This window comes from Scardinius erythrophthalmus (assembly GCF_964197995.2).
Source record: "Scardinius erythrophthalmus genome assembly, chromosome: 17".
Classification (NCBI taxonomy): domain Eukaryota; kingdom Metazoa; phylum Chordata; class Actinopteri; order Cypriniformes; family Leuciscidae; genus Scardinius; species Scardinius erythrophthalmus.
In genome coordinates, this window is record NC_138237.1 from 22,691,593 (window position 1) to 22,718,931 (window position 27,339).

Sequence of the window (27,339 nt, forward strand, 5' to 3'; positions counted from 1 at the left end):
TAACACGGACTTGTGTATATATGATATTAATTTCTAGACCCCATCCAATGTAAAAAATGACTTTTATTCCAACATACAATGCTTATTCTTGTATGTTTCACAGACCACATACATTTAGGGAATGTAGTAGACCATTCTTTTTGGGAAAAATTATCATTACATTGGCTACATTATTTGTCCCTATCATAGGACTGTATACAATGAAGCACTGACCCATCCATGCCATACATATACATATACATATATATATATGCTTGCACCGACCAGAGGAAAAAAAAAAAAAAATCAGACCAGTATGTTCTTAACTTCAAATCCAGTGACATTTCATTCATAATAATGTAACATGAACTTAAACCAACCACACTGACAAAATTAAGAAACCGTATTGCTAATAGACATCCAATCACATTGCTTCCAGTCAGTTCATCTATCAAATCACGGGACTGTTTGTCAACCTTGGTGCATCGCTGTATACATTTAAAAATGGGACCCTTGATGTGTGTTAAATACAATCCAATAGTTTTCTTTTGAAGAAAAACAAAACATGAGGGACTCATCCACTGCCCTTTCTTTGAAATGACAAAAAAAAAGACGATCTGCACTCTCTTTTTCCAAATAGCACCCTCAGAGTCAGTTCCTGGAGAAAGAGGACTAAGGAGAACATCTGCAAAGTTTGTAGACAGGCAAGAGGAGGGAGTGTGGGAATGTTTAGGTATACATGTCAGGGTCTCTTGGCCCAGTCTATTAGAGATGTTCTCCAACTCTCTTCCACAGCATTCCTCATTTCTCCCATTCCCACACTTTCAGTCAGGAGTCACTGTCCGAGCCGTTGCTGCTGTCTCGACTGATCTCGATCTGCAGTGAGGGAAGGTTGTCCAGCCGGCTTTTCTTCATCTTGTTGGACTGCTGCTCCTTTTGCTTGATCATTGCTCCCCACACCTTCTGCAGCTGAGTGTCATCCTCTTCGTTGTCATCTTCATCTCCGTCAGATTCCTCGTCATCTCGACGCCTTATTCCTCTCGAGGAAGTCGCTCGAGAAGAGGCCTTGTCATCGTCTCCACTGTCCTTGTGAGATGGGCCGAGACGACTCCACAAGCCCCCTGAAAACACAAATACTATTAGTCAGTATCATAAAATAAAGCATAGAGAACCAGAAGAGCGGAGACTTCACGTGTACCTGTTTTCTTGTCTTTCGAGGACTCCGCGTAGAGGCTACGGCTCTCGTGTTTAGCTACACCGAGGCGGCTGCGCACGTCGCTCAAAGGCTCTCTCCGAGACACTGCGTTTCTAGAGATGACGGGAGAGACGGAGCGACGTCTCTCCGGAGAGTGCGGTCTCTTTCCTAATCTCTGTCGCACATCTATGAAGAGTAAAACAGATGCATCCTTTCATAGCCCACATTTGCTCCGCTCAAAATGGTCAAACTTATAAAGCAATGCTGTGGATTTTAATTCATCTGACTTCAAAGACCTGCACAAATAAAACTAATAGCTTTAAAAGTGTCCATAAAGAACAAACTCATTCAATCTCAAAATAAATCATGTATTTTAGATTTTTACTTGACTGCACAGTCAGTAAATAAGGGTAAAATAAATAGTTTAAGCACATTATATTCAAATCATATGCACTGAAATTGGTTTATGTAATAATATATAAGTGCATCTGAATTATAGGTTGATCAATATTGGATTTTACTGATATAATTATGCTTTTTAAGAAACGCAATAAAAAGATTATTGCATCGATACTAGTAAAATCTATAAACCGAATGTCTTCAAATTTTCTTCCTGTGACAGAGCGGCCCAGAGAAAAGCCACAAGAGTTTACTTTGAATTAAATGCCAGAAAGGGTTTATTGTGTAACCAAAATAAAAAAAGATGCACTTTTACAACCATCTAGATAGAACATATATATTACAATACAAACGTCATAAAGTAAACATGGTCATAATTCAAACAATTGCTTGTCATAAATGTGTGGTATTTAATGATTGCGAACTGCTCTGAAACCGCAAACCTGTAGAATGTGCAGCGCTGCCTTTTTACTTTGAACATGCAATAATTTAAAACAATAATTAAGACTTTTGTTTTTACCATTTTAGATATTTAGGCCTTATATTAGATCAAACTGAATTTATCACAAGATCAGTGGTTCTCAATTAGGGGACCTCGGCAAACTGCAGAATGACTTAAATATATTTAAAGGGGGGGTGAAATGCTATTTCATGCTATTTCAGTTTTTTACACTGTTAAAGAGTTGGATTCCCATGCTAAACATGGACAAAGTTTCAAAAATTAAATTGTACGTTTGAAGGAGTATTTCTGTGCCAAAAATTCTCCTTCCGGTTTGTCACAAGTTTCGGAAAGTTTATTTCGAGTATGGGTATGTGTGACATCAGATGGGGCGGAATTTCCTTATACGGGTCCTAAGGGCACTTCTCCCGGAAGTGCGCGGGCGCGCGCGCGCATCCATAGACCAGAGCGAGAGAGAGCGAAAGCAGTACGCCCATCAAAGCGCTGTGCTCGGCTTCAGGAAAGTCAATGTCACCAAAGAAGTGTGTTTTTGGTTGCCAGGGCAAGACAACCCTGCACAGATTCCCAAAGAACCCAGCGTTAAGGAACCCGTGGATGGAGTTTGTTTTTCCTGAGCATCAACGGAGTTGTGCAAGACTGTTTGTTCCCTGCATTTCGACGATGATTGTTTAATAAACAAAGCCCAGATCGACGGATTTGCAGATCATCTAATGCTTAAGGATCGAGCAGTCACAATGATAAAGGTTCGCGGTCGTGGTTGGAACCGGACGGTGAGTAAAACTGCTTCTATTGTCTCTGTGTGTTGTTACTAGCTCGGCGCGTAAGCACAGCTTTAGCTCCGCCCACACGGCACGCCTCCAGCCGCTCGTTTTTTTCCGGAAAGACTCGGTACACCCTATCTTTCTTTTATAAATATAATAAAACTAAAGACTTTTTGGAGATTTGAAGGATGCAATACTACTCTATAGGTACTCAAGATTAACATGAGATTGACTGAAAATGAGTGTTTCACCCCCCCCCCCCCTTTAAAAAAAATATACTGATATATAATATAAATCTCAAAACAAAACATTAAATTAAGATTTGTATGTTTTTATCTCTCAATAACTAACCAGTCTTGCCGGTTGTAGACACTGGGGGGCGTGATCTCTGTTGAGAGAGTCCCTGCCTCTTCTCCTCCAGTAACTGCCTCACGTCGGTCACTTTGTCTGATGTAGATTTGGACGAGCCTCCTCCAGCTCCTCCTTCACTACCACTACCACCACCACCAATGCGACTCCTAACACTGCTACTCGCTTCGGTCCGTATGGAGTTCCTAGGAAAGTGGAAGGGACAAAACGTGCAATTACTATCAAGACAATCAAACTTTCCAGCACAAAGACAAAAATTTACATCCAAAGGATAAATCTACAAGGGATGAAACTCAAATCCCCAAATGTAGCCACCGCTTGATAATTTGGACTTACCGGAGACTGCGAAGGTTGGTTTCAACCTCGTCGGCATACATGGTCATCTTCATGCTCTTTTTAGGAGAAGGCGTTGAGATCATTTTCAGTTCCAGATCATAGTCCATCTCGTCTGAATCTGAAGATGCGGGCGACGGGCTTCCTAAGCGACTACGCACGCCTCCTTCCACAGGCCGTGGTCCCCGTTCCCCCCGATCTTTGTACTCCACCACCCTATCATCAGCATCCATGTCTTCCTCTCCATCCTCATCCTCTTCTTCCTCTTCCACTATAGGCTCTTCTGGCAGATTCACCAGGTCAGCTGATAAAAGAGAAAGAGCTCAAATTACAGACCAAAGAAAAAACACAAGACAAGGATGTTTATCGTTTAAGAGATTTACCGGAGTGTCGATGAGTGTAAGGTGGGGTGTGTCCCATACTGTCTCCAATCAGAGGCTTTTTGGTCTTCAGAATGTCACGCTGGATTCTCCGTGTGTGATACCTCCGTTTCCTACAGAAATGGACACAATTCCAGAAAATGAATAAGTAACCCCAAGAAGAATTTGGACTTCAACCATTTAGTTAGAAGTAAATAGCAAAAATGGCTCAGAAAAGTGAAGTTACATTTAAAAGTTTGGGATCAGTAAGATTTTTTTATGTTTTTGAAAGAAGTCTCTTATGTTCAAGTCAGCATTTATTTGATCAAAAATACAGTAATATTGTGAAATACAAGATACAATTATAAACCAAACTGTTTCCCATTTGAATATTATTATTTGAAGTCTGAATTTTCAGCATCATTACTCCAGTCTTTAGTGTCACATGATCCTTCTGAAATCATTCTAATATGATGATATGCAACTCAAGAAACATTTCATATTATCAACGCTGAAAACAGGATTCTTTGGTGAAGAAAGTTCAAAGGAACAGCATTGATTTGACATTATAAATGTTTTTACTGTAACTTTTGATCAATTTAATGTGTCCTTGCTAAATATTGTAAATTTTCAACAAAAAAAGTAACTTTTTTTCTTCTTACCAAGAGTTACTTAAGATGCCTTTCATGCCACCATAGTTTGGATTCCCATATTTCATGTAGTACCGACTTCTCCTAGCTGCACCCAACTCCTTTTTGTCATCTGAAGAGAAATAACAGTTAAGAGTGTTAACATGCCATTTTCCTGTTTGCATTCGCGTCATCAGTTGGAACTTTGCAAGCGGTCACTAATGTCTTGCTGCTCTGGTTGTTGTGCGAGACTTTAATTTTGACTGTGCTGTGGACTTCTATTTTGACGGCGCCGAGAACGACTTAGCCTCTTCTTCATTAGTTTACGATCTGTTTTAACAGTTCTATCTTATATGTTATTAGATAGAAATGTTAAAACAAAGAAAGTAAACAGTATACGAAAACAAAGTATATCGTTTGCCGTGTGGTTGATGCATAATGTCACTTGATGAGCAGAAATACATAATCATGTTTCGCTTGGTCCCTTCCAAAGTCACGTTGAATTTCCTCTTTAACGTAAAGGTTGAGAAGTGCCTGGACTTCGGTGTCGGTCCATCTATTGCTGATTTGCATATTCATGGAGTTAAAAGTAGGGCAGGGAATTTTCGGAGAGGCTAGCAGTAGCAAGCTAGCTTTGAAAGCATGAGATCCCACCCTCCCTTCAGAGTGCTCTCCGAAACCACGCCTCCTTCAAAACACATGAACGCATACAGCAGGGAGGAAACAGGCGTCACGAGACGTGAGACGGCATTAATCTACCTCATATCTCAAAGCACACAACATTAAAATTATGAACATAAACAACTTAAAGGAACACTCCACCATTTTTTGAAATAGGGCTTATTCACCTTCTTTCCTACATTTAGATCTCAGTGCCTGCATTGTTTTAGTTTGACAGGGTCGGCGCTACCTTAGCTTAGCATAATGAATGGAATCCTTTGTTGCCAGCTAGCATGTCCTGAGTAAAAGTGATATATATAAAAAAAAAACCCACCTAATTACTTTTTGTGGCCTGTGTATTCACAACAAGTACAAATAGCGATGCAGATTAACACTAGGTGATTTCCTTGGCCGATATTGACTTATATATTAAGGACTATATTAGGGGGAAGCACAGGCGAAGCACTGCTACTTGGGCGTGATATCTCTGCACCCAAGTAGCAGTGCTTCGCCTGTGCTTCCCCCAATATAGTCCCAAGTCAATATCTGCATAGGAAATCACCTAGTGTTAATCTGCATCACTATTTGTACTTGTTGTGAATACGCAGGCCACAAGAAGTAATTAGGTGGGGTTTTTTTTTTTTCATCACTTTTACTCAGGACATGCTAGCTGGCAACAAAGGATTCCATTCATTATGCTAAGCTAAGCTAGCGCCGACCCTGTCAAACTAAAACAATGCAGGCACTGAGACAAAAATGCATTTGCCCACCTATCTAAATGTAGGAAAGAAGGTGAATAAGCCCTATTTCAAAAAACGGTGGAGTGTTCCTTTAAAGAGCTCTGATTTGTAACACCTGACTGCTGCAGATTAATTTCGGTGTTGATAGTTTTGCCATTTAAACGCATAAATTCGAGTCACGAACCGCTCCAATTATAAAGTCACAGATGTTGATCCCTTACAAATTACAGTAGTTATGGCAAGAATGCAGCATAAGCTCATTGTTTTGTGAGGAAGAACTGTAAAAGGTGGCTGCAATGATTGGACGAATATTTTATGGTCCTACGCCTTCCACAGACGATATATATACACACATGTAAATACAATTAGCTTAGTGATTGCTATCAGGATGTGACTTTCAACTAGCATAACAAAAAAATGTTTCTGGAACAAATCGCCAAACCCGACTTTAATATATAGGCTATGAACTGTGTTTACACATGCGTTCGGCCAGTCAGCGTACAGTTACGTCACTGGTAGTACCTATTGTGTTGGGTTAGACCCTACTCTCAAAAGGCGTTCCTAGAACTAAAATCTTTCCCAGTTCAAACAGGTACTTCCACCATTAGTTATAGGAACTATGAAAGGTTGCTCTGGTGCGAAAGCCCCTCTCGACTAATGAAGAGCTCTTAACACAATTCCTTCTATTGTAGGTGACACTTAAGTATGTTTCTCACCTTGAGTGGCGAAGCGCAAGAGCAGCTTGTTGCCTTTGAAGGGCTTGGTGGTAGGCCGCAGATCATTCCGGAGGAGAGATTCTCGCTCTGCTTGGGACAGCAGGCTTGCCTAGGATCAAAATATATTGTTATATAAGGTACATCCCCCAAAAATTACCATTAAGAATCTGACTAAAAGATGTGACCAGTTTACCTCTGCAGTGTCCTGTGTTTTCTTTTCTGTCTCTTCCTCAATGTCGCTAGCTTTACCCTCGCTGCCATCACTGCTCCTGCTCTTATCCACTTTCACCACCTCATCTTCATCATCTACCTCTCCTTCCTCCTCCTCATCCTCCTCCTCCTCATCATCAGAGCCACGGCTTCGCCGAGCTGTTCAGCAACAGTGTGACAGTTTTGTTTCGCAAAACTTGAAACATAGATCAAGGTTGACATTGAAATAACAGGACGGACAAACCTTTCTCCGGCAGGACTGGAAGTTCAGAGGGTTTCGAGCTGTCTGTGTTTGTGACCTCTTCTTTGTCTGGCATCCGACTCAAATTAATGAGAGCTCTGGTTGAAGTGATGTCGTCTAGCCACACCACGTTGCCTGGAAACAGTGTAATTTGACTATGAGCACCACAATCCAGCCTTAAACAAAACTTTACCTGTTTTCAGTTCAGATTTGGATGCATTCAACATGTATAATAATGGCAGCGGGGTAATAATATCCGTGAGGCTATACTTACAGGAAGCATCATCTATCCACTCGATGTGGGCAGGTGGATACTCTTTAAAGTAGCCAAAAATATCCTGAGTGCTCATGTCATCAACTCCAGTCATGTATAGGGCTTCCAGACGCACATTTGGGATCGCTAAAGAGAGAGTACACGGTCCACAAGAGCATAAAGTTTAATAAAAATGATGGAGAGTAAATGATGAGTGAATGTTCATGTTGTTCCAAACCTGTATGACTTTTTCTTCTTTGGAATACAAATTTTTTTTTTTAAAGGGGGGGGGGGGGAATGCTATTTCATGCATACTGAGTTTTTTACACTGTTAAAGAGTTGGATTCCCATGCTAAACATGGACAAAGTTTCAAAAATTAAATTGTACGTTTGAAGGAGTATTTCTGTGCCAAAAATTGTCCTTCCGGTTTGTCAAGTTTCGGAAAGTTTTTTTCGAGTATGGGTACGTGTGACGTCAGATGTAACGGAATTTCCTTATATGGGTCCTAAGGGCAATTCTCCGGTAAGATCGCGGGCACGCGCGCACTCGCAGACCAGAGCAAGAGAGCGAAAGCAGTTCGCCATCAAAGCGCCCTGCCCAGCTTTTGGGAAGCCAATATCACCAAAGAAGTGTGTTTTTGGTTGCCATGGCAAGTAGGGGTGTCCATGGTTAACCGATTAACCGTTAAAAATTGCGTAACCGGGTGAAACATTTTACTCGGTTAAGTGGCGTGCATTTAATTTAGTTGTAATACATTTTTGCACCACCAGAGACCGCCAGAGCGTTCCCAGACATTTGTAATGTCCACAAGAAGAAGTTATGACTTGTTTTCTAATATGAAGCGGGCAAAGAAAAGCACAGCGTGGGAGCACTTCAAAATCGAGAATGACGGGGCAAAATGCAAGTATTGCAATGCAGTGCTTAGGTATACTTCAAGTACAACCTCGTTGTTGTACCATCTCAACAGCCAACACCCGGGCATCATTAGGGAGGCGGCCGCGGAGCCTGCGAGTACCTTCGCCCAACCTACCATCCCCACGATGCTAGCGCAAAACATGTGCAGTGGTGCTAAAGCCGAATCCATAACACAGGGGATTTGCAGAATGATTGAAAAGGACATGATGCCAATTAGAATGGTGGAGGGCGAAGGCTTTAAAGAACTGATGAATATTGTTCAACCCCGCTACAGCATTCCCTCGCGTTCGGCAATCACACGCCGCATTGAAAAACGGTACGAGGCAAAAAGAGACTCGCTCAAAGAACATCTACAGTCACCTGATGTAGTTGCCATCACTACGGATTGCTGGACTGCTCTAAACACGGAAAGTTACATAACTATTACGAGCCATTACATTGACGAAGATTGGGTTTTAAAATCATTCGTCCTTTTAACTGAAGCCCTGCCCGTTCGCCATACAGCTGATAACCTAGCAGAGAAGTTAAGGGAGTCCGTGGAAAAGTGGGCTCTTACGGGACGAGTGATTGCCTGTGTGCACGACAACGCAAAAAACATTGTGGCTGCTAACAGAGGCGTTGATTGGCATTCTGTGTCATGCTTTGCGCATACGCTTCAGCTAGCTATAAATGACGGATTTTCTCTTTTTTTAAACCGCGTCATCTCCGCTGCTGCAAAGCTTGTGAGCCATTTCAACCACAGCTCAGTGGCAACAAAAGCGCTTGAAAGAAAACAACAACAAATGAAACTGCCACCCCACAAATTAATACAGTCCTGTAAAACCAGGTGGAACAGCGTCTGTGACATGTTTGAGCGCCTATTAGAACAGCGGTGGGCAGTTACTGCGGTGCTGTCAGATCGCACTGTAACAAAAGTTCAAGATGCACGGATTTTGGAGTTAAAGGACACGCACTGGCAGCTTATTGAAGATGTTGTGCCAACTTTAAAAGCGCTCAAGTGTGCAACTACAGTTATGTCAGCAGAAAGGGAAGTGTCCATCTCAAACACCTATCCAATCACCTTTGGACTAATAAATGCACACCTACAAAGCGAAGGCGACGCACACAGGGTTCTGGTGGAGTTTAAAACTAAAGTCCGAAACTCCCTGTCTGAAAGAATGAAGGTAGGTACCAGACGATTATTGATAATTTCACTAAGTTAAAGTTTGCATGTAGTAAAGTCTAAATACGTGTGCGCAGGTTGATGAGCCAGAGATGTTGTCATCCCCAGCGATGACTGCGTGCATGTTGGACCCACGCCATAAGCATCTCGGGTTCTTATCTCCAGAAAAAAGAGCGCTGGCAAATGCAAAACTCTGTAGCCTTGCAGCAAATGTTCCGTACAATGTATCAAATGTAACAGAAGAAGCCGTTACGCAAAGTGTAGAACACAGGCAAGAGGAGGCGTTCGCGGCCCCAGCACAAAGTGCCAAAGACAGCGCAGCCACGGCGATGGCACTCATACTTGGCGAAAACTACTTTTCATCAGCCCTCACCAGTTGTGAAACAGAAGTCAAAAACTTTCTTAGCGACAGTCCCATTGGCCTAGAAATGAGCCCAGTGGACTGGTGGAAACTAAACGCCAGTCGATTTCCCAGATTGGCCAACCTTGCTAAACAGTATTTGTGCATACCTGGCACATCTGTACCTTCAGAGAGGGTGTTTTCGGCAGCTGGACTTACAGTAAATAGACTGCGCACCAGTCTCACTCCCGATCACGTTGACATGTTAATATTTCTTAATAAAAACTAAGCAATTCGAATACAAGGATTTCTGTAGAGCAGCCTGATTTAATTTGGTGCCTAATTTGGGTAATTTATTCCCTGAAAATGCAGACAAGCATATTTGGTCATTTTATTATTTTTTGGATTTTTATTTTAAAAGAGAAAAATGTGGGTCTATGCGCTTGTGTTTGAATTATTTGAATCAATTTTGTATTTAATTTGCCCTTTGTTGCAGGGTAAGCTATAGGCACAAAACTCACCTTGTTATTGTTAAAAATGGGTGTAGATAAATGTTGTTGTTGTTGTACGCATTTATTTGACTGTTTCTTTGCACAAAGTTTCTAAAACAAAGTGTGCTATAATATGACTGCATTAAATTCTAAGGCCTTGTTCACAGGCCGCAAACGCAAAAGTCAGTGACCTACTTTAACTGCTCTGTCCTTACCACTGCGTTTTATTTCTATAAATTAATTTCGTTTCAAATGTGGTCCAACCAGTTATTAAAGGTGTTAAAAAATGAACTACCCCTTTCTCGTGTGTCTGTATCTCGGCCAGGGTTGCGGCGCGCACCCGCACATTATGGTTAACCGAGTATTAACCGCTAAGGTCCTCGGTTAACGGTTAATGAAAAACTTGAAAACGTGCAGCCCTAATGGCAAGACAACCCTGCACAGATTCCCAAAGAACCCGGCGTTAAGGCACCAGTGGATGGAGTTTGTTTTTCCTGAGCATAAACGGAGTTGTGTAGACTGTTTGTTCCCTGCATTTCGACGATGATTGTTTTATAAACAAAGCCCAGATCGACGGATTTGCAGATCGTCTAATGCTTAAGGATCGAGCAGTCACAATGATAAAGGTTCGGTGAGTAAAACTGCTTCTATTGTCTCTGTGTGTTGTTAGCTCGGCGCGTTAGCACAGCTTTAGCTTCGCCCACACGGCCCGCCTCCAGACGCTCGTTTTTTTCAGGAAAGACTCGGTACACCCTATCTTTCTTTGATAAAAATAATAAAACTAAAGACTTTTTGGAGATATGAAGGATGCAATACTACTCTATAGGTACTCAAGATTAACAGGAGATTGAGTGAAAATGAGCATTTCACCCCCCCTTTAAAGAACGTTCACACTGCTCTTTTCCATACAATGGAAATACAGAGTGGTAAAGTGGTTTATACAATGTGTGCACAATATTTTAAGCCACTCATTTTGGTACGTGCGACTCACAAGCTGTTTGAGAGGTGGCTTTATGTGCGTACCACTTATATAGATCAATGGTGCGTGCGCTTTTGGTGTGAGTGCGAAACCTATGGGAATAAGAAAAATTATGCATAACACAAGCACTATTTAACTGAAGCGAATGAGACCAGGTGTGTGCCACTTCGCTGTCAGAGAGAAGAGAGCAGCAGCTGGCATCGGTGTATCGATACTGCAGAAAAGGAGTATTTCAATATCGTTATACATATAGAAATATCGATATTTTTGACAACACTAGTGTCTAATTCGTTTTTTTCCTAATGTTTTCAAGGTTGTTCCCCGCGGTTTACTTTGGCCTTACAAGTATTACAAATTGCTAACTTTGTGTCTTCTTCACTCACAGGGAAGAACTTCCAAGCCAATTACGTTTATATGCGGCCGTGCGAGTAAGCATGGCTGTGACATTGCAATTAAACTTTTACAACAGAGCTGCAACTAACGATTATTTTGATAATCGATTAGTTGGCAGATAATGTCTTCGATTAATCGGATTAAAAAGCCCTTTTTTCTTTTATCGACAAAACATCCAGGCCAAAGCTGTCATTCAAACAAATGTGCCAACTGAATGCTATGAAAACATAGTGAATATATCTATGCTACGTACAAAAGAGCTATAAAGAAAAAGTACAGTTTAAATCCCTACATTAAAAATGAAGATAATAATAAAGAAAAAGAAAAACACAAACTCAGGGCTAACAGATAAGAAGAATTTTCCTCAGGAACACACACTTTCACTGTTACTGTTAACTGTTCGACCTGTTACTGTGATTTCTTTATCCTTGTAAATGTTAGAAACATCTTACATTCATATTCAATTACACACAGTCATCCCTTTACAGTTACCACTCTCATAAAATACTTATTACAAATACTTTAAGGTTTTAACCGATATTTCAGCAAAATGAATATTTTGGCGATGAACATTAATTAGGCCTATCGTCCTCTGTAATGTCTGTTTGAGGCGCTCATGTAGTAAAGTCTGAAGTTAAAAGCAGACTGTCAAGACGAACATTCATGCAAAATGAAAATACTCGCGTGAATTTGTAACGCTGAGTGAACGATATAACCGAAAAAAGTTTTGCGCCGAGGAAACATCACACATTAAAGAGCACGCGCATCTGTCAAAGCGCCTGACAGGCAAGCCACGTTAAACATTACACTTATGCATTAGCTTAAAGCTTTAAATAAAGAGTTACCATGTTTTGGGAAGCTTGGATCACGCACCTATCCCACAGCGAATCAATATGTTTCCCCCGCTATTTTAGATGCATTTTGTCCATGTGAATGCGTTATTCAGTGCTGTAATTTGACGCGACGACTGGCGGAAGTTTTCATGACATTCGTTGTCGATGATTTTCATTATGTAAGGGATAATCCACGGCTAGCCATGGAGGGTGGTTGCCTCTACGAAGTGCATTAAAATTCTTTAATGCATGGCTAGCCGTGGATTATCCCGCTTATACCTTGGTTATTTGCCAAGTTAAAAATAAGTTAAAGCTGTAACTGATGTTTACAGTGTAATTTTTTAACAGACGTGTAAAAATGACGGTTATTTCTTAAGTTAAGGCTCGTCAGTTCTTGCACTCCGTCCGCTTTAAATAAAGTAGAGCCATCGGATTGCTTTTATTTGAATGAATTCACATTTATTTAAATTCATTATTAAAAGAGAGAGACAGAGAACTGAAGGAGAAGGAACAGAGAGAGAGAGAGAGAGAGAGAGAGAGAGAGAGAGAGAGATGCGTGCGCGAGTTACCTGTGTGCGTCGATCTCTTCTTTAAAGTCTAGCAGCTACAGTCCCCTCGTTGCTTAAGCATATAGCTAACTTAATGATTCTTTAATGGATTTATTACAATTATTTATGAATGACAGGCAACACTGATACAAATTAAACGATATTCAAAAATCATCCATTTAGCCTACCTAAACGTTTTCATATGCGTCTCTCACTCTGCTTGCAAGTGTATCTGTGTTACTATGGTTACCAATGTAGCGGATTAATTTCGAACTGTAATCAAACTGACTGGAACTACCTGTGCATTAAACGGTTTTACTGCACACCTTCCAGCCAATCAGAATCGAGTATTTAAACAGCCCATGGTATAATGAGTATTATCGATTAGTTGTTGCAGCCCTACTTTACAAGGTCAAAAAATAAGAAGAAATGAAACGTGCACATATGATTTGTTTACAATAAGACCAATATTATGCCTTTAGTAAATGGATAGAAAGACATTTAATTTCATGTCACCTTTAAATCAATGGTTGGGCTACAGCTGTTTAAGATTTCATACCTTTTTTCAACACATCCCGGTCCAGAACAACGTTCTTCTGCGCCAGATTTTCCTCTGCGCTAAAATGAAATCTTCTTGCTCGCTTCTCCTTCTTCTCAATGGCCTCCTGAACACGTAGAAATGTGGTGAAAAGCAGGTACATTACTAGGCCGGTTAATATATGCACACATTCAGCTGGCACTTACCTTAGACGTGACATCGATTCCAGTGATAAAGGTTCCAGCCTTATTTTCATAGCGTCGGCTGGTGTCCTGTGGAAGCAGTTAATCATACAGCAGAATGTCTTCACTTCAGTTTTTGATTCAAGACGGTCACTTTAATCTGCAATACGGGTTTGTTTGTACTGTCATATTCAATCAGAATAATTGATCAGTATAGACATAACAGTGCGTCAAATTAAGTCTGTTAGGAAACTTGGGCCAGAGATTCACATTACTTTCACAAGATCATACGAAAACACACATACTAACGATATATTTTATGCAAATAGTATAACCCACCATAAACCCATTACCATAAACTTTTCAGAAGCAGCCTAAGTGCTGCGACGAACCCTCTCTCTGAGCTAAACACCGCATTGGCCCCACCAACGGCCGGATCCTGTACTACGCGAGGCCGTGGTTTGAAAGAGGCCTACGGTACGGAATAACTCACCGGCAAAAGCTCCTTTAAACTTCGGCGAACAGGAATGGACTCCAGCTCTCCCTCCTCCACTTCCATTGGCTCCGCTTCCCGGGCATCTCGATCCGAGTCTGATTCCGAGTCGGACTCTGAACGATCGGACGCGCTTTCGGACTTCACTGACACCCGCAGGCTGCGCACCGCCGCCATGATCAGTCTTTAAACGAGCTAACGGCTAACTCGCAATGAAGTGAACGGTGCCTCGCGCTAGCTGTGCTAAGTGCGCTTGAGCCTCGCGACACACACACACACACACGCTGCCCAAGAGACGGTTGCTGCCAGATTGTGACCCGCCCTCTTTTCACTAAACCAGATTATACATTCCCTAACATTCATTTTTAGGATGCAATGTGTATGCGATACACAGGAACAGCATCCTAGGATTAAAGAGTAGAATCGGTATAATTTATCCTTCCAGTCTGCTAGCAAATGGTAATTTATCAGTTAAAGTAAATTACATTTAGTGTTCATTAGAATTAATTTATACCTAGCCTTGCTTATTAAAAGTGCATTCATACTAAGCTTTTGTCACATACTCACACCATTGTTCATAGAATGATTTCAGGGGCCAATAGGATCCGATATAATAATCAGGTAAATTAATAAATCAGGTAAAATAAGCCATACAAATAATCAATCCACAAACCATGCTTTTCGTTATGCAACAAGTTTTATTTCACTTTCTTTGATGGACAAACAGTAGCACCCAAAAAGTATGTATTTATAATTATAAATAATTTTAATAAAGCATTTGTAACTATATATTCAGGGATTTTGAAACTGGGATCCCTCAAGAGCCACAAGAGGGTGTGGAAAGGTTCAGAGAAAAATATAATAAAATGGTTAAAGTTTGTTTGCATCATTTGTTTGCAGTTTGCATTTTATTATTATTACCTTATTTAATGACATTCATACAGTTTTAAATGTGGCTTAAGCATCCAAATCATTTTTGGGGCCACTGCATGTCCGTACTGTCATAGATCACTGTTCATCAGATTGTAAGTCCCTGCCGTACATATTGTTGAAAAAAGAGGTAAGAGGCCCAGTGCATTATGATTATACAGTCAGGGGGGCGAGAGAAGCTGTGGCCCGGCTCACAAATAGAACAGAGGCTACAATATAATCAACACCACTGCAAAAAACAATATTTTATTTCACAAAATCAACATTTCCCTACAGAAACCTGGTAACACTTTACAATAAGGTTTCATTAGTTAACATAATGTAGGCTGTGAACTAACATGAACTAACAATGAGCAATACATGATTTGTTACAGTATTTAACTAAGATTAATAAATGCTGTAGAAGTATCATTCTTAGTTCATCTTGACTAAAATTGTTAACTAATTAACTATTGTAAAGTGTTACCAGAAACCTTTACATGTGTAGCAGTACAATCATAGAGAAATAAATTAACACTGCTCATTTTAAGCAAGAAAAAATAAAAATAAAATTTGACTTAAAAACAGAATGGAAAAATCTCTCTTAAATTGTCACGTGTAACACATCTGAGCTATTTGTGACAATAAAGATGTATTCTTCTGCATTTCCTTCCAGGAATATACACAATAAATATACACATAATAGCAATCAGTGATTTTCTAATATGTACACATAGGCATCAGTCGTGGAAGTACCCATTTAAAAATAAGAGGTTAGTACACTACAATTGTTTTTTCTTTCTAATAATATATATTATAAAAAACTCTTCAGGGGACACAATAATTACATCTCCAAACAATTTTAGGTCATTTTTTTAAGGAATTGCACAAGTTTGAGATTTACAGAGGAAGGCAAAGCTGTGCTAACGTTTTATTTCTCAAAGACAAGTGACTGATTTGGTAATGAAATGAATGTGTACAATATCTGCTGTGGTCAGTTAAATCAAACTACTGTATAGCCAGTCTGAGAAGTCATTCACACTGTGCTTGAGTAATTCAGGTGCTGGGTATTTTGTTAATTAAAAAAAACTGTCATTTTATTATTATTATTGAGTGAGAATAGTTACTATTATTGAACAACTAATCCAGTTTGTATAAGTTTGTGTTTTATGAAGTCTTTTACAGTGAAAGATTTTCTCAAAATGTGCAAAATCAATAAATGTGCCATGTCAGCAGCCGATATAAGATATAAGAGGAGATAAGTGCTTCTTCCTGTGATGTTCAGAGTGGAGCACAGGCTTTGAGTGATGTGTCCCTCTTTAATTTCCCTCCTTCTTTCCGACAGTGTCTGATCTTCGGCGCTGATCCATTGCTTTTCTAATTAAATGGTGAGTTTAAGGTGTTAGTAAATACCAAATAAGAAACATAAATTTGACAATAACATAACATAGAATTATGATTTATGAGAGTCATTTTATACTGGCCATTACAGATATACTCAGAGCCTGCACCACAAATAATCATTATCCATCACTCCGATTGGAATAGATTATACATTTTCAGCAGTCACGCTCTTTTTGAATCCATCAGTAAAATATTGTAAAGCGGGGGTATTTTTAATGTGACTTTGACATCACAAGACCTTCTGTGGCAAGAGCTCTTTTAACCAATTCTGTGTTGTGGGTTCTTGTTTTTTTTCTTTTTTTTCTTTTATGCATTTTCTTTTATTATTTCCAGTGCTGTAATTATGAGAAATCTGCTTTTTTTTAATGAACATAAACTGGGGGTATTGATAAATTTACCACAAAGCCCTCTTGAGATTTTGCTGAGGACCCCTAGTGGGACGCGAGCCCCTGTTTGAGAACCACTGATTCAATGAATCATTCAATGAATTATTCCACTGCAATCCAATAGGAGTCATCCCCCAAATTTTAACTCATGTGTCTGGTTTAATTTTGCGGGGGTTTTAAAACCCCCTTTTTTCACTTCTGACAAAAAAACATGTTGAACAAAACCATGTATCTGTAAAGGTTTTTAAAAACTTTGGAAATCATAGGAAATAAAAAATCAAAACTGGGTCCAGGGAACAACATGGGCCACAGAACCAAGGAAAAGTTCAGATAATTTTTTTTAATTATTATTATTATTGTATCTGAAAGAAAATTACATTTAAACTAAAATCTAACTTTTTTTTTTTAGTATTTAATCCATTATTTTGAACTCAATACAACCTCACTTCAAAACCAGACACTGCAACAACTGCACTAAATATTTGTGTGAGATTATAGTATGCTTTCTTTTATCTTAATGGATAAAATATGATATTTTTAAAGAAAATTGTTAGAAAAAATGTAATTAGCATTCACTGTTATGAAATATACCGAAAATTATAGAATGACCAGTCTTTACAAAATAAATTCTTTAAATGCAGCCGCTTGATGTACTCTACCTGCAAGATTATGGGATTTACTAACAGTTTGCGCCAGCGCCAACCCTCTTTTGGCATTAAAAAAATACTGTCAGGACTGGGTTATTTGAACCACGCAAGGTGATTAATCACGCAAGGTACTAATTTCAATAGTAACATACATACTCACAAAGGTTCTGGTTGTCTTTGACATTCTTTTTGCTAATGTCCCTGTGAAAAAGAGTTCAAAGTTACCTTTCAGTGGTAAAATTTCTCACACTAAAACACACAACCAAATGGAAAAACACTACAGAGGGTGACAAACTATGAAAGAGCAACACTAAAGTCATAAAAGAATGAAGTCTTACAGCAGCGGACTGGCTCAATCTGTCAAAGCGAAACTTCAGATTGGTTCTGGGTGAAGTCTTGTTCTTAAAATCTTTTAGAAGGGAGATATGCAGAAAATGATACATTAAGCTGTAAATATTAAATTCAGAGTTTGAATATGAGAAAAGAGTCTCTGATACCTGTTGGACTGCGGCACATAATGACCGGCGTTCCTGCACCCTGCCCCTCTGTGCTCACAGAGCCAAATACGGGCGAGAGACTGGGAGATATCTGGAGGCTGCTCTGAACACGACACAACACACATAAAGTCGGCATGAAACGGAAGTTGCCATAATCTTTTTTCCTTATTGTGACATACTATATCTGAGTGAAACAGCTTGTCGAAGTAGGTTTGCTATTGCTGTGATGTCATGTGAGTGACAGGTTGTCCCGCCCTCGCACCAGTGAACACATCATCAGAGAAGAGATGTCGTTGCAAGAGGGAGGGGAAGTTATTTTGAATAAAGATTACCAGGACACATCAATTATGTGCACGGACAAATGATTTATAATAAATACTGCAATATTCCATAAAAAATAAGAATTGTCGATTTTGACTTTAGCATACTGAACATGTTAGTCTGCCTGAAGACACATTTACTTACAGGCTCTTTCTCCTCCATAGTCTCTGGGTCTCCTGCAGCACTACTGAAGCTGCTGGTGCTGGAGGAGGAACGAGAAATATCTGGTTTTCCACCGACCTCTTTTATCTTGAGAGGCGGCCTGTAAAAAGAGAGAGACAAAATAAAGAAAGTATTATTACCTATTAAGAGTATGAATTTAATGAGAATACCAGTGGTGAAATTTACCTCTCATTGTTCAGGATCTCTGGAGAGCTAGGATTGGACGACGTCTCTGATCTCACTTCCTGTGAGAGATGACCGCTATCTAGACTTCTCTGATCACAAAGGACACTGAAAAACATAATTTGATCATTTAGAGCAGGGGTTTTCAAATGGGGGTCCCGGGGTGGATCTCAAACGGGGGGCCGGGGCCCACAAGGGGGCCTCAAGATGACTTAAGATAAAACAAGCATTAAAATAAGTAAAAAAAAAACGTAGTATTTGGTTCTTTTTATAATGAATATACATATTTCTAGTTATTCCAATTTATTGGGTAGAAATTGTGAGGGGGGCCTTAAATATTGGGGCGACACCTGACCATTTCCCCAACAGGGACTGTAATGGCATCACATTCTAAATACATAGACATTAATATGGAGTTGGTCTCCTCTTCACATCTATAACAGCTTCCACTCTTCTGAGAAAGGCTTTCCAAAAGTTTTTGGAGCATTTCTGTGGGAATTTTTGCCCATTAATCCGGTAGAGGCACCGATGATGGCCGAGGAGGCCTGGCTCCCAATCTCCGTTCCAGTTCATCCCAAAGGTGTTCAATGGGGTAGAAGTCAAGGCTCTGTGCGGGCTAGTCAAGTTCTTCCACACCAAACTAAACCAATATCTTTATGGACTTTGCTTTGTGCACTGGGGCGCCGTCACGCTGGAATAGAAAAGGGCCTTTCCCAAACTGTTCCCACAAAGTTGAAAGCATAGCATTGTCCAAAATGTCTTGGTGTGCTGAAGCATTAAGTTTACCCGTCACTAGAAGTAAAGAGCCTATAGTTCAACCCCTGCAGAACATCCCTCCTTCACCAAACTTTACAGTTTTACTGCTCGGCCATGGAAACCTATTCAATAATGCTCCCGCCGCACAGTTTTTGTGCTGATATTAATGGATCTTTTCAGCTGATATGAAATCAGCAGACCTTTGGTGACTTTTACACACCATGCGCCTCAGCACTCAGTGACCCCGCTCTGTGACTTTACATGGTCTTTTGCTTCATGGCTGAGTTGCTGCTGTTCCTAAACACTTCCACTATCCACTTACAACTGACTGTGGAATATCCAGCAGGGATGACATTTCATGAACTGACTTATTGCAAAGGTGGCCTATCACAGTACCACAACTGAATTCACTGAGCTCCTCAGAACTACAAATTTTTCACAAATGTTTGTAAATGCAGACTGCATGGCTAGATGCTTGATATTATACCCCTGTGGTAATGGGTCTGATTGAAACCCCTAAATTCAATAATTAAGGGGTGTGTCCCGATACTTTTGTCCATGTAGTTCTTTTTGTCTATATACATTTCAACTTTTTAATTTTGTTGTTTTTATGACAATACACAGTTTGCAATTTGTACACATAAAAATATTCAGCATTCTAAAGTTTGAAAACCCTGTGGCACATGCCAACACTGACTAGCTATATATCAAGAGATATTTTGGCTTATGTAATTCTTAAACTATCATATTTGAGCCTGATTTATATGTATACTGATTACAGATCTGTAAGTGTTAATTTTTTGTGTATTTGTCAGACCTGCGTGTGTGGCGCTCTGACTGTCCGTCCATACTGGTGTGCAGCCGTGGGAACAGCCCTGAGCGTCTCTTCACCGGGCTCTTCAGAGGAGACTTGGCAGCCTCAGTATTGCTGTGGATCAGGCCGACCCCGCTCAGGCTGGTGGGAACGCCCCCTCCCGCCGAAGTACAGCGGCCATGTTTCTGGGAGCCCACCATTGTCTCCATGGAGTGACTGCGCACGCGCATCGCCCGCTGAGACAGACATGAAGACGTCAAAGGGATAGTTTACCCATGTGAATATGACGGTTGATCTTTTTGACTTTACCTTAATAGACTCCAGTATTCCTCCATGTCCTCCGTTCTCCATCCTCTCTTCATCTGCGCTGAGCGGATGACCCAGCATTGCCTGCGTGCGCTTGTGTAACTCATTATGAAGGTTATCAAGCAATTCTGTGCGTGTTCTTTCCTATCACACAAACACAAACCCTTACACGAGTTAAATATTGAGATTGACTTTTTACATTTGAGGTCCCAGAGGCCCTTATTATAAACACTACTGTTCAAAAGTTTGGGGTCAGTAACATTAGATTTATTTTTAAAGAAAGTAATACTTTTATTCAGCAAGGACTGTGACTGTATAGATATTTATAAGGTTACAAAAGATTTCTATCTCAAATAAATGCTGTTGTTTTGAACTTTGTATTCATCAAAGGATTAAAAATCACTAATTCCATAAAAATATTAATCAGCACATCTGTTTTCAACAATGATAATAATAAGAAATGTTTCTTGAGTAGCAAAACAGCATATTAGAATGATTTCTGAAGGATCATGTGACACTGAATACTGGAGTAATGATGCTGAAAATTCAGCTTTGCATCACAGGAATAAATTATATTTTAAAATATATTGAAAAATAGAAGAGTTATTTTGAATTGTAAAAATATTTCAGAATATGACTGTATGGTTTTACTGTATTTTTAATCAAATAAATGCCTTGCTGAGAATAAGAGACTTTAACAGATCTTGACTCCAAACCTTTGAACGATAGCGTACATGTAAACAAAATTAATTGCTTATTTTCCGTTTTGATTCTTGTGATGTGTAAAAATTCATTGTATTTATTCATGTTTGAAATTTGAAGTCTCTATGACCCAAAATGTAACACTTTTAAAGGAGGTCGTTTGAGGGAGTTATCATGTTTGGTTTATAGTCAGTTCTTATAGGATTAGGAAAAGAAAAGAAGTATCAAGTTATTTAAGTATTTTTTCTCTCAAGCTATTAAAAGAGCCTTTGGGTCTTTGAGACCCCCAATACAACATAGTGATTAAACAGTCTGAGATTGTGGCAAAGCAGAAACTTACGAACAGCAAAGGCCTGATACGTACATCAGGACTGTAATGCGGTAATAAAGGATGCTCTATTGTTTCCTCACCTCAAGCTTGGCAAATCGGTTTGACCTGTAGCACGCCAACTCTGCATTGATCAGCTTGGTCAGCAGAAACTCTCTGAATTCTGGACCCTAAGAGAGAATAGAATGACACCGCAAATGTAACAAAGATGCAAGAACTGCCTTAAAAGACAATGACGTGACAAAATCCTGCCTGCAATAACCAAATGTGTCAGATAAACAATAATCTGACAGCAAACTTTCTGCCCTATTAGTATTTGATTTGCTTTCCCATAAAAATATTACATCATCCACAAAACAAGATCAATTTAGTTGAGAGGCAAAAAGACACAGAGAATATACTTGGATTTATGCTTAAAAAAGACAAAAAGTCTTATGCAACTTTATAAATAGAAAACAAGATAAAAAAACTGAGTAAATGATTTAGTGTGGCACATGTAGTGGTGCACTAATTTACCTTTTTGAAGATGGGCGGATTGGGAAGCGGAGGGCCGAAATGTGGCACATCATCACGTGCTGTGACAGACACCTGCACCATATAAATACAATTCAACATTCACTATAATAATTTAGAACAACAATGTTCCATTTTTTTTTACATTAGTTAAATACATTAGTTAACATTAACTAACAATGAACAGTTATATTTTTTTTTAGCTAACATTAACAAAGATTAAAGGGTTGGTTCACCCAAAAATACCAATTTGACACCACAAAAAGGTCACAAAGAGATTTTTCTGAAGAGACACGATTGCTTTATATGATGAACAGATTTAATTTAGGCTTTTGTTCACATATAAACATTCATCAACTCACACATCAGTTATGATAAACTCAAGAACCAATGAGGTTCACTCTCGTGTTACGTAGCAATCCATTCATATGGATTAGTTTTATGATCTCTTTATGAACTTTTTGAAGCGTCAAAGTGGTAGTTGCGTAGCAGATTACATTAAAAAGATCTTCATTTGTGTTCCGAAGATGAACGAAAGTCCTATGAAGTTGGAACGACATGAGGGTGAGTAATTGATGACAATCTGTCCCTTTAATAATACTGAAACAAATGAATTGCTCATTGTTAGTTCATTTTAGTTAATGCATTATGGGATCTTTTTGTAAAATGAGAGCCAAGAAATTCTGATGACAAACCTTGTATGTGGTGTCATCTGTTCCAGGGTTTTCCACTTGAACCAGAATGTAGGCATGGAGGAAATTGGAAGCAATCATGTCAGGCACAAACGGTGTGCCCTCCTCTTGAAAAACTGCAGCCACAATGTCATTCCCAATGTGCCGCTTCCTTTGGAGCTGTGTGTAGGAAATAGAAACATATAATGATTTACCACGCTCTCTCTAGGACAGCATACTGATTGTCCCTAGATTTCAATCATAATTATAATCAGAAGCACCTGCTGCATGTCTCCCTCTGTGTAGGGTAGTTTGGTGGAGATGTGAAACATGAGTTCCTGCCCTCTGAACACAGTGTAGACCGACTGAGACCCTGTCTGACCATGAGACACATCCAAACCTCCTCGAAACCTGAATATATGTCATGGAGTGAAAACTGAGGTAGGCCAATAAAAGCACAAGTTTGTGATGCAGAGAAATCACACGTTGTCCTTCGCAGGGCATTTATATATTCACACATCCTAACTTTTTCAGCCTTTCTTTAATGTTTTCTTTTACCCTTTAAAGTCCTGCAGCTCTACACAGTCTCCCAGCACTCGGAGGAACTCCATGAAGGCTGGAGTCTCCTCACTGTTCCCAAACAACTCCTCCTCTGAAGTCTGCGGGCAGCAGAGAGTCAGAAGACATCAGTGAATGGCAAACTGCTTTATGGTTTTATTGCTTTGGAGATTCAGATTGAAGCAGCTTGATAAGAAAGCTGTTAAAGTGTCCTTGAGAACCTCAGCCTGACCAGGTACCAGACCATTTATATATATATATATATATATATATATATATATATATATATATATATATATATATATATATATATATATTTATAATGGTAAGTGAACTACACACAAACAACAATCATTTTCTCACCTGCCCAAACTTTTGGTAGACGACACCGAACTTAAAAGTATTGTTTAACTCATGGTCATCATAATTCACTATTAATTGAGAACCCTGCAAAAAACAAGAATAAACAAAGATAAACGTCAAACAATTAATATCCTCCTCATCAATACAGCTTTGACCGGCTCCTGAAGTTTAATTTCACTGAGACTCCAATGCGTAAATGTTTTTTATCTCTTAAACCATCTCATTAGTATTTGCTTTATTAAACAATCCGCCGAAACAGTTACAATCTATTGCAAAACATTCTGGCAATTTTAAAATGTGCAATAGGTTTTTATCTGACAAATTAATATTTAGCCAGAAGCAATATTGTGTCTATGAAATATTTCATAAAAACAAATAGGGATAAACATCATGTAATAATAAAAAGTATATATATATATATATATATATATATATATACAGCTCTGAAAAAAATTAAGAGACCACTGCAAAATGTAGTACTATTTATAAGTATGTGTTTGGGTAAAATTAACATTTTTGTTTTATTCTATAAACTACTGACAACATTTCTCCCAAATTCCAAATAAAAATATTGTCATTTAGAGCATTTATTTGCAGAAAACGACAACTGGTCAAAATAACAAAAAAGATGCAGTGTTGTCCTGTGCCGGTCTGTAGCTTTGTTGTCCCCAATGTCTGCTGCTTGACCTTGTTCTTATGAACCGCCGTCTTTGAAATTTTAAGGATGGAAGCAACCCGACGCTCACTCTATCCCTCTGCCAGTAAAGCCAGAATTGAACCCTTCTTTTCCTCACTCAAAACTTTCCTTTTCAACTCTTTTGATTATATTTAACTCTTCTCTGAACTCTTCCTAAGTTAAAACATTAGTATTGTGTTGTTTAAAAATGAATATGAACTTATTTTCTTTCCATTATTCGAGGTCTGACTGTCACATTATGTTCAGTTAGTTTCATTATCATGGACTTTTAGTTTGTTTTCATGTTCATCGTGTGCTCCTTTGTTCAGTTTTCCCGTTCCTCATTATTAGTTCATATGTATGTGTCAGCTGTGTTCTATTAATCATCCTAATTTGTGTTTGCTATATAAGTTGGTCCCTCACATTCATTCTCTGTCTGATCACTGTTACTCTGCTTGTTTGCCTTCCTTGTGGATATTTCTCATTAAACGTCGTGTTGGAACTTGATTCTTCTGTCTTCCTGAACCCACACGTGACAACACTGCATCTTTTTTGTCATTTTGACCAGTTGTCCTTTTCTGCAAATAAATGCTTAGTCTAAATTACAATATTTTTATTTGGAATTTGGGAGAAATGTTGTCAGTAGTTTATAGAATAAAACAAAAATGTTATTTTTATCCAAACACATACCTATAAATAGTAAAACCAGAGAAACTGATAGTTTTGCAGTCGTCTCTTAATTTTTCCCAGAGTTTATATACAGTACAGTACCTGTCAAAACATTACTTTTTTCTGTTTTTGAAAGAAGTCTGTTATGTACACAAAGGCTGCATTTATTTAATCAAAAATACAGTAAAAACAGCAATATTGTGTTTATAACAAAATTGAACAGTTAGTGGCGCTAGAGGGATTGAGTTAGAGACTGTGCTCTATCCGTGTTGCAAATTTCACCATTTTCCCACAAGCAGTTCTATGGCCTGCCATAGACTTCAAGAGCAGAAGAAGAAGAAGGAATAATAATAACAACACTAACAGCTACAATAGGGTGCCTACACACCTCCGGTGCACGGCCCCTAATTTTAGTACAATATTAATGATAAAAACATAATATTAATCTTGCACTCACCTTTGGGTACAGCACAGGACTAAATCTCAGACCTACAATGTCTTCACACAGTAGCTATAGTGGGGAAACAATGACATCACAAAAACACAAACTTAGTCAAGCCACTTAGTCAATAGTAGGACTATTACGGTTCAGTAATTTAATTCTTTAAAGAGGTCGTATCATTTTATAAATATTGTATTGTATTTCATTTATAATGTTACTATTTTTGTGACAAACACACTCACATAAAAAACACTCAAAAAAACATATAATGTTGATTTTCAGAAATATTTTCCACCCTCTGTCTGAATCTTACAAACAAATGGTCTGTTTTTTTGTTGATGTATCTGTAAGAAATGCCACATTTGTATGCCGAATGAGAAACTCCACTCAGACACGGGCTATGGGTTTACTGTCATATCCAATATATATATATTTTAATAGAATATACTTTGACCTCCTCCATCCTCCAATAACAGCATTTTTGCAAAGATGCCTTTCATAGAGACAGATTCACAAAACAATGGACCCTTTTGACATTTCTGGGGTTCTCAGAAGCGGACGTCGGCATAACTGGGTAAAATTCTATAGCGGTGAAAAGGAGGTTACAGAAAACATAGCTTTTGTAATTGCATGTGCTCTAAAAGCAAAAGAAAAAAGCTGTAATGACATTTCCGTGACTTTCCAGAAGAGGGAAAACATATCGAGAGATTGATTACAGCAGTCAGACGAGAGAAAGATGTCAAATTCGCCATCACTCCCTCAGCTGTTGTATTAGAAACACCCTCGCAGCAGTGTTAATACATTTTTTGACATTTACTGCCAAGGTAACATAACACAAAGTATAGTGTTATAAATGAGTGTTTTTAAAAATAAAAAAAATCGATAGTTTTGCGATGTTGATCACAGTCTGTGAAAAGGGTCTATGGGGGGAGCAAAATTAATAAAAAAATTTAACTTGATTGTTTGGAAATATGAAATGTTTGTGTTCAGTGCACACACATCAAACTAACCCTTTAAAGGATAGAGGACATACTGTTTACAATTTAGCAATGAAGTTAATCAATAAGACTTTAGGGTCTGTCAGGGCGATCTGAAGTGGATAAAACCTGTGAGCCATCTGTGCAGGGCACAATCATTACCTTTGCTAACTGAGGGACACTGGGGAGCTCAGTCAAGCCCGCCAAAGAGATCCTGTCATAGACTGTCTTCGATGGAGCCCTAAACGAGGCAGAAATTGATAGAAAAATGCAATCAAACGTTCCAAAATGTGCCAATCATGTAATTACACAGAGTGTTTGAAAGGGCTGTTATTACCTGAGAATGATGTGCAGGTACTCTTGCTCCTTCACCTCCTCGTGTCTGAGGGACAGTACGAGGTTGCCATGGTTACTGGCCGTGCAGTAGAAGTTCAGATGTTCCTGAGACCGGCAGATAAGAGAAAGCGGTTTAATTGTGAACCAATTCATTGCCAACATGAGCACTGCGTTAAATTACACCGACTGCCGATTATCACAGCTCTGACATTGAATGATCCGTTTAAAATGATCTCACACAAATATTTGCCAAAAGCCTTTGTCTGATGATCCGTTTAAGTATAACACCACTATATTGATGTGAGTTCTCACCCTGCCAATAAAGTGCTTGCGGTACGCACGAATGGCGAAGTTACTCTCCAGTACGAAGCCAAACTCTCCTGAATTCCTTCCTTCTCCATCTTCGTCATCACAGAAGCCATTCATCCAATTGGGAATGGCGGCAGGGGTGTCAGGATCTTCAATCCAGTAACCGCCAAACTCAGGCAGGATGACCTGAGGGTATGGCTCACCCCGCTGTAACACCTTGGAAAGAGAAAC

General features: G+C 39.2%; 2 protein-coding genes across 4 annotated transcripts in view; both read right to left on the reverse strand.

The window, feature by feature from the left end:
• Positions 1–43: 43 nt before the first annotated feature.
• On the reverse strand, positions 44–14,758 carry ncbp3 (nuclear cap binding subunit 3). The gene is made up of 13 exons (XM_081391243.1): positions 14,180–14,758; positions 13,711–13,776; positions 13,526–13,631; positions 7,326–7,451; positions 7,055–7,186; positions 6,794–6,969; positions 6,601–6,709; positions 4,518–4,617; positions 3,880–3,989; positions 3,500–3,800; positions 3,146–3,348; positions 1,178–1,360; positions 44–1,100 (listed from the first exon to the last, which is right to left on the reverse strand). The coding sequence occupies exons 1-13, from the start codon at positions 14,354–14,356 to the stop codon at positions 808–810; spliced, it is 2,082 nt and encodes a 693-aa protein (XP_081247369.1). The 5' UTR covers positions 14,357–14,758; the 3' UTR covers positions 44–807.
• A 103-nt stretch (positions 14,759–14,861) lies between these two features.
• The window catches only part of rap1gap2b (RAP1 GTPase activating protein 2b), a 40,515-nt gene continuing 28,037 nt past the window's right edge, over positions 14,862–27,339 (reverse strand). For 2 of the 3 annotated variants that reach the window (XM_081390192.1, XM_081390191.1), the window contains 18 exons: positions 27,112–27,324; positions 26,801–26,904; positions 26,626–26,704; positions 25,502–25,555; positions 23,700–23,783; positions 23,337–23,437; positions 23,060–23,189; positions 22,803–22,958; positions 22,111–22,182; positions 21,678–21,764; positions 20,568–20,708; positions 20,262–20,494; positions 18,692–18,796; positions 18,488–18,605; positions 18,023–18,125; positions 17,864–17,934; positions 17,686–17,726; positions 14,862–16,465 (listed from right to left, as the gene is read on the reverse strand). In XM_081390192.1, coding sequence (XP_081246318.1) covers positions 17,718–17,726; positions 17,864–17,934; positions 18,023–18,125; positions 18,488–18,605; positions 18,692–18,796; positions 20,262–20,494; positions 20,568–20,708; positions 21,678–21,764; positions 22,111–22,182; positions 22,803–22,958; positions 23,060–23,189; positions 23,337–23,437; positions 23,700–23,783; positions 25,502–25,555; positions 26,626–26,704; positions 26,801–26,904; positions 27,112–27,324 — 1,860 coding nt within the window. In that variant the 3' untranslated portion in view covers positions 14,862–16,465; positions 17,686–17,717. The remainder of the gene's footprint in view (positions 16,466–17,685; positions 17,727–17,863; positions 17,935–18,022; positions 18,126–18,487; positions 18,606–18,691; positions 18,797–20,261; positions 20,495–20,567; positions 20,709–21,677; positions 21,765–22,110; positions 22,183–22,802; positions 22,959–23,059; positions 23,190–23,336; positions 23,438–23,699; positions 23,784–25,501; positions 25,556–26,625; positions 26,705–26,800; positions 26,905–27,111; positions 27,325–27,339) is intronic. The other variant, XR_014031897.1, reaches the window with a different exon arrangement.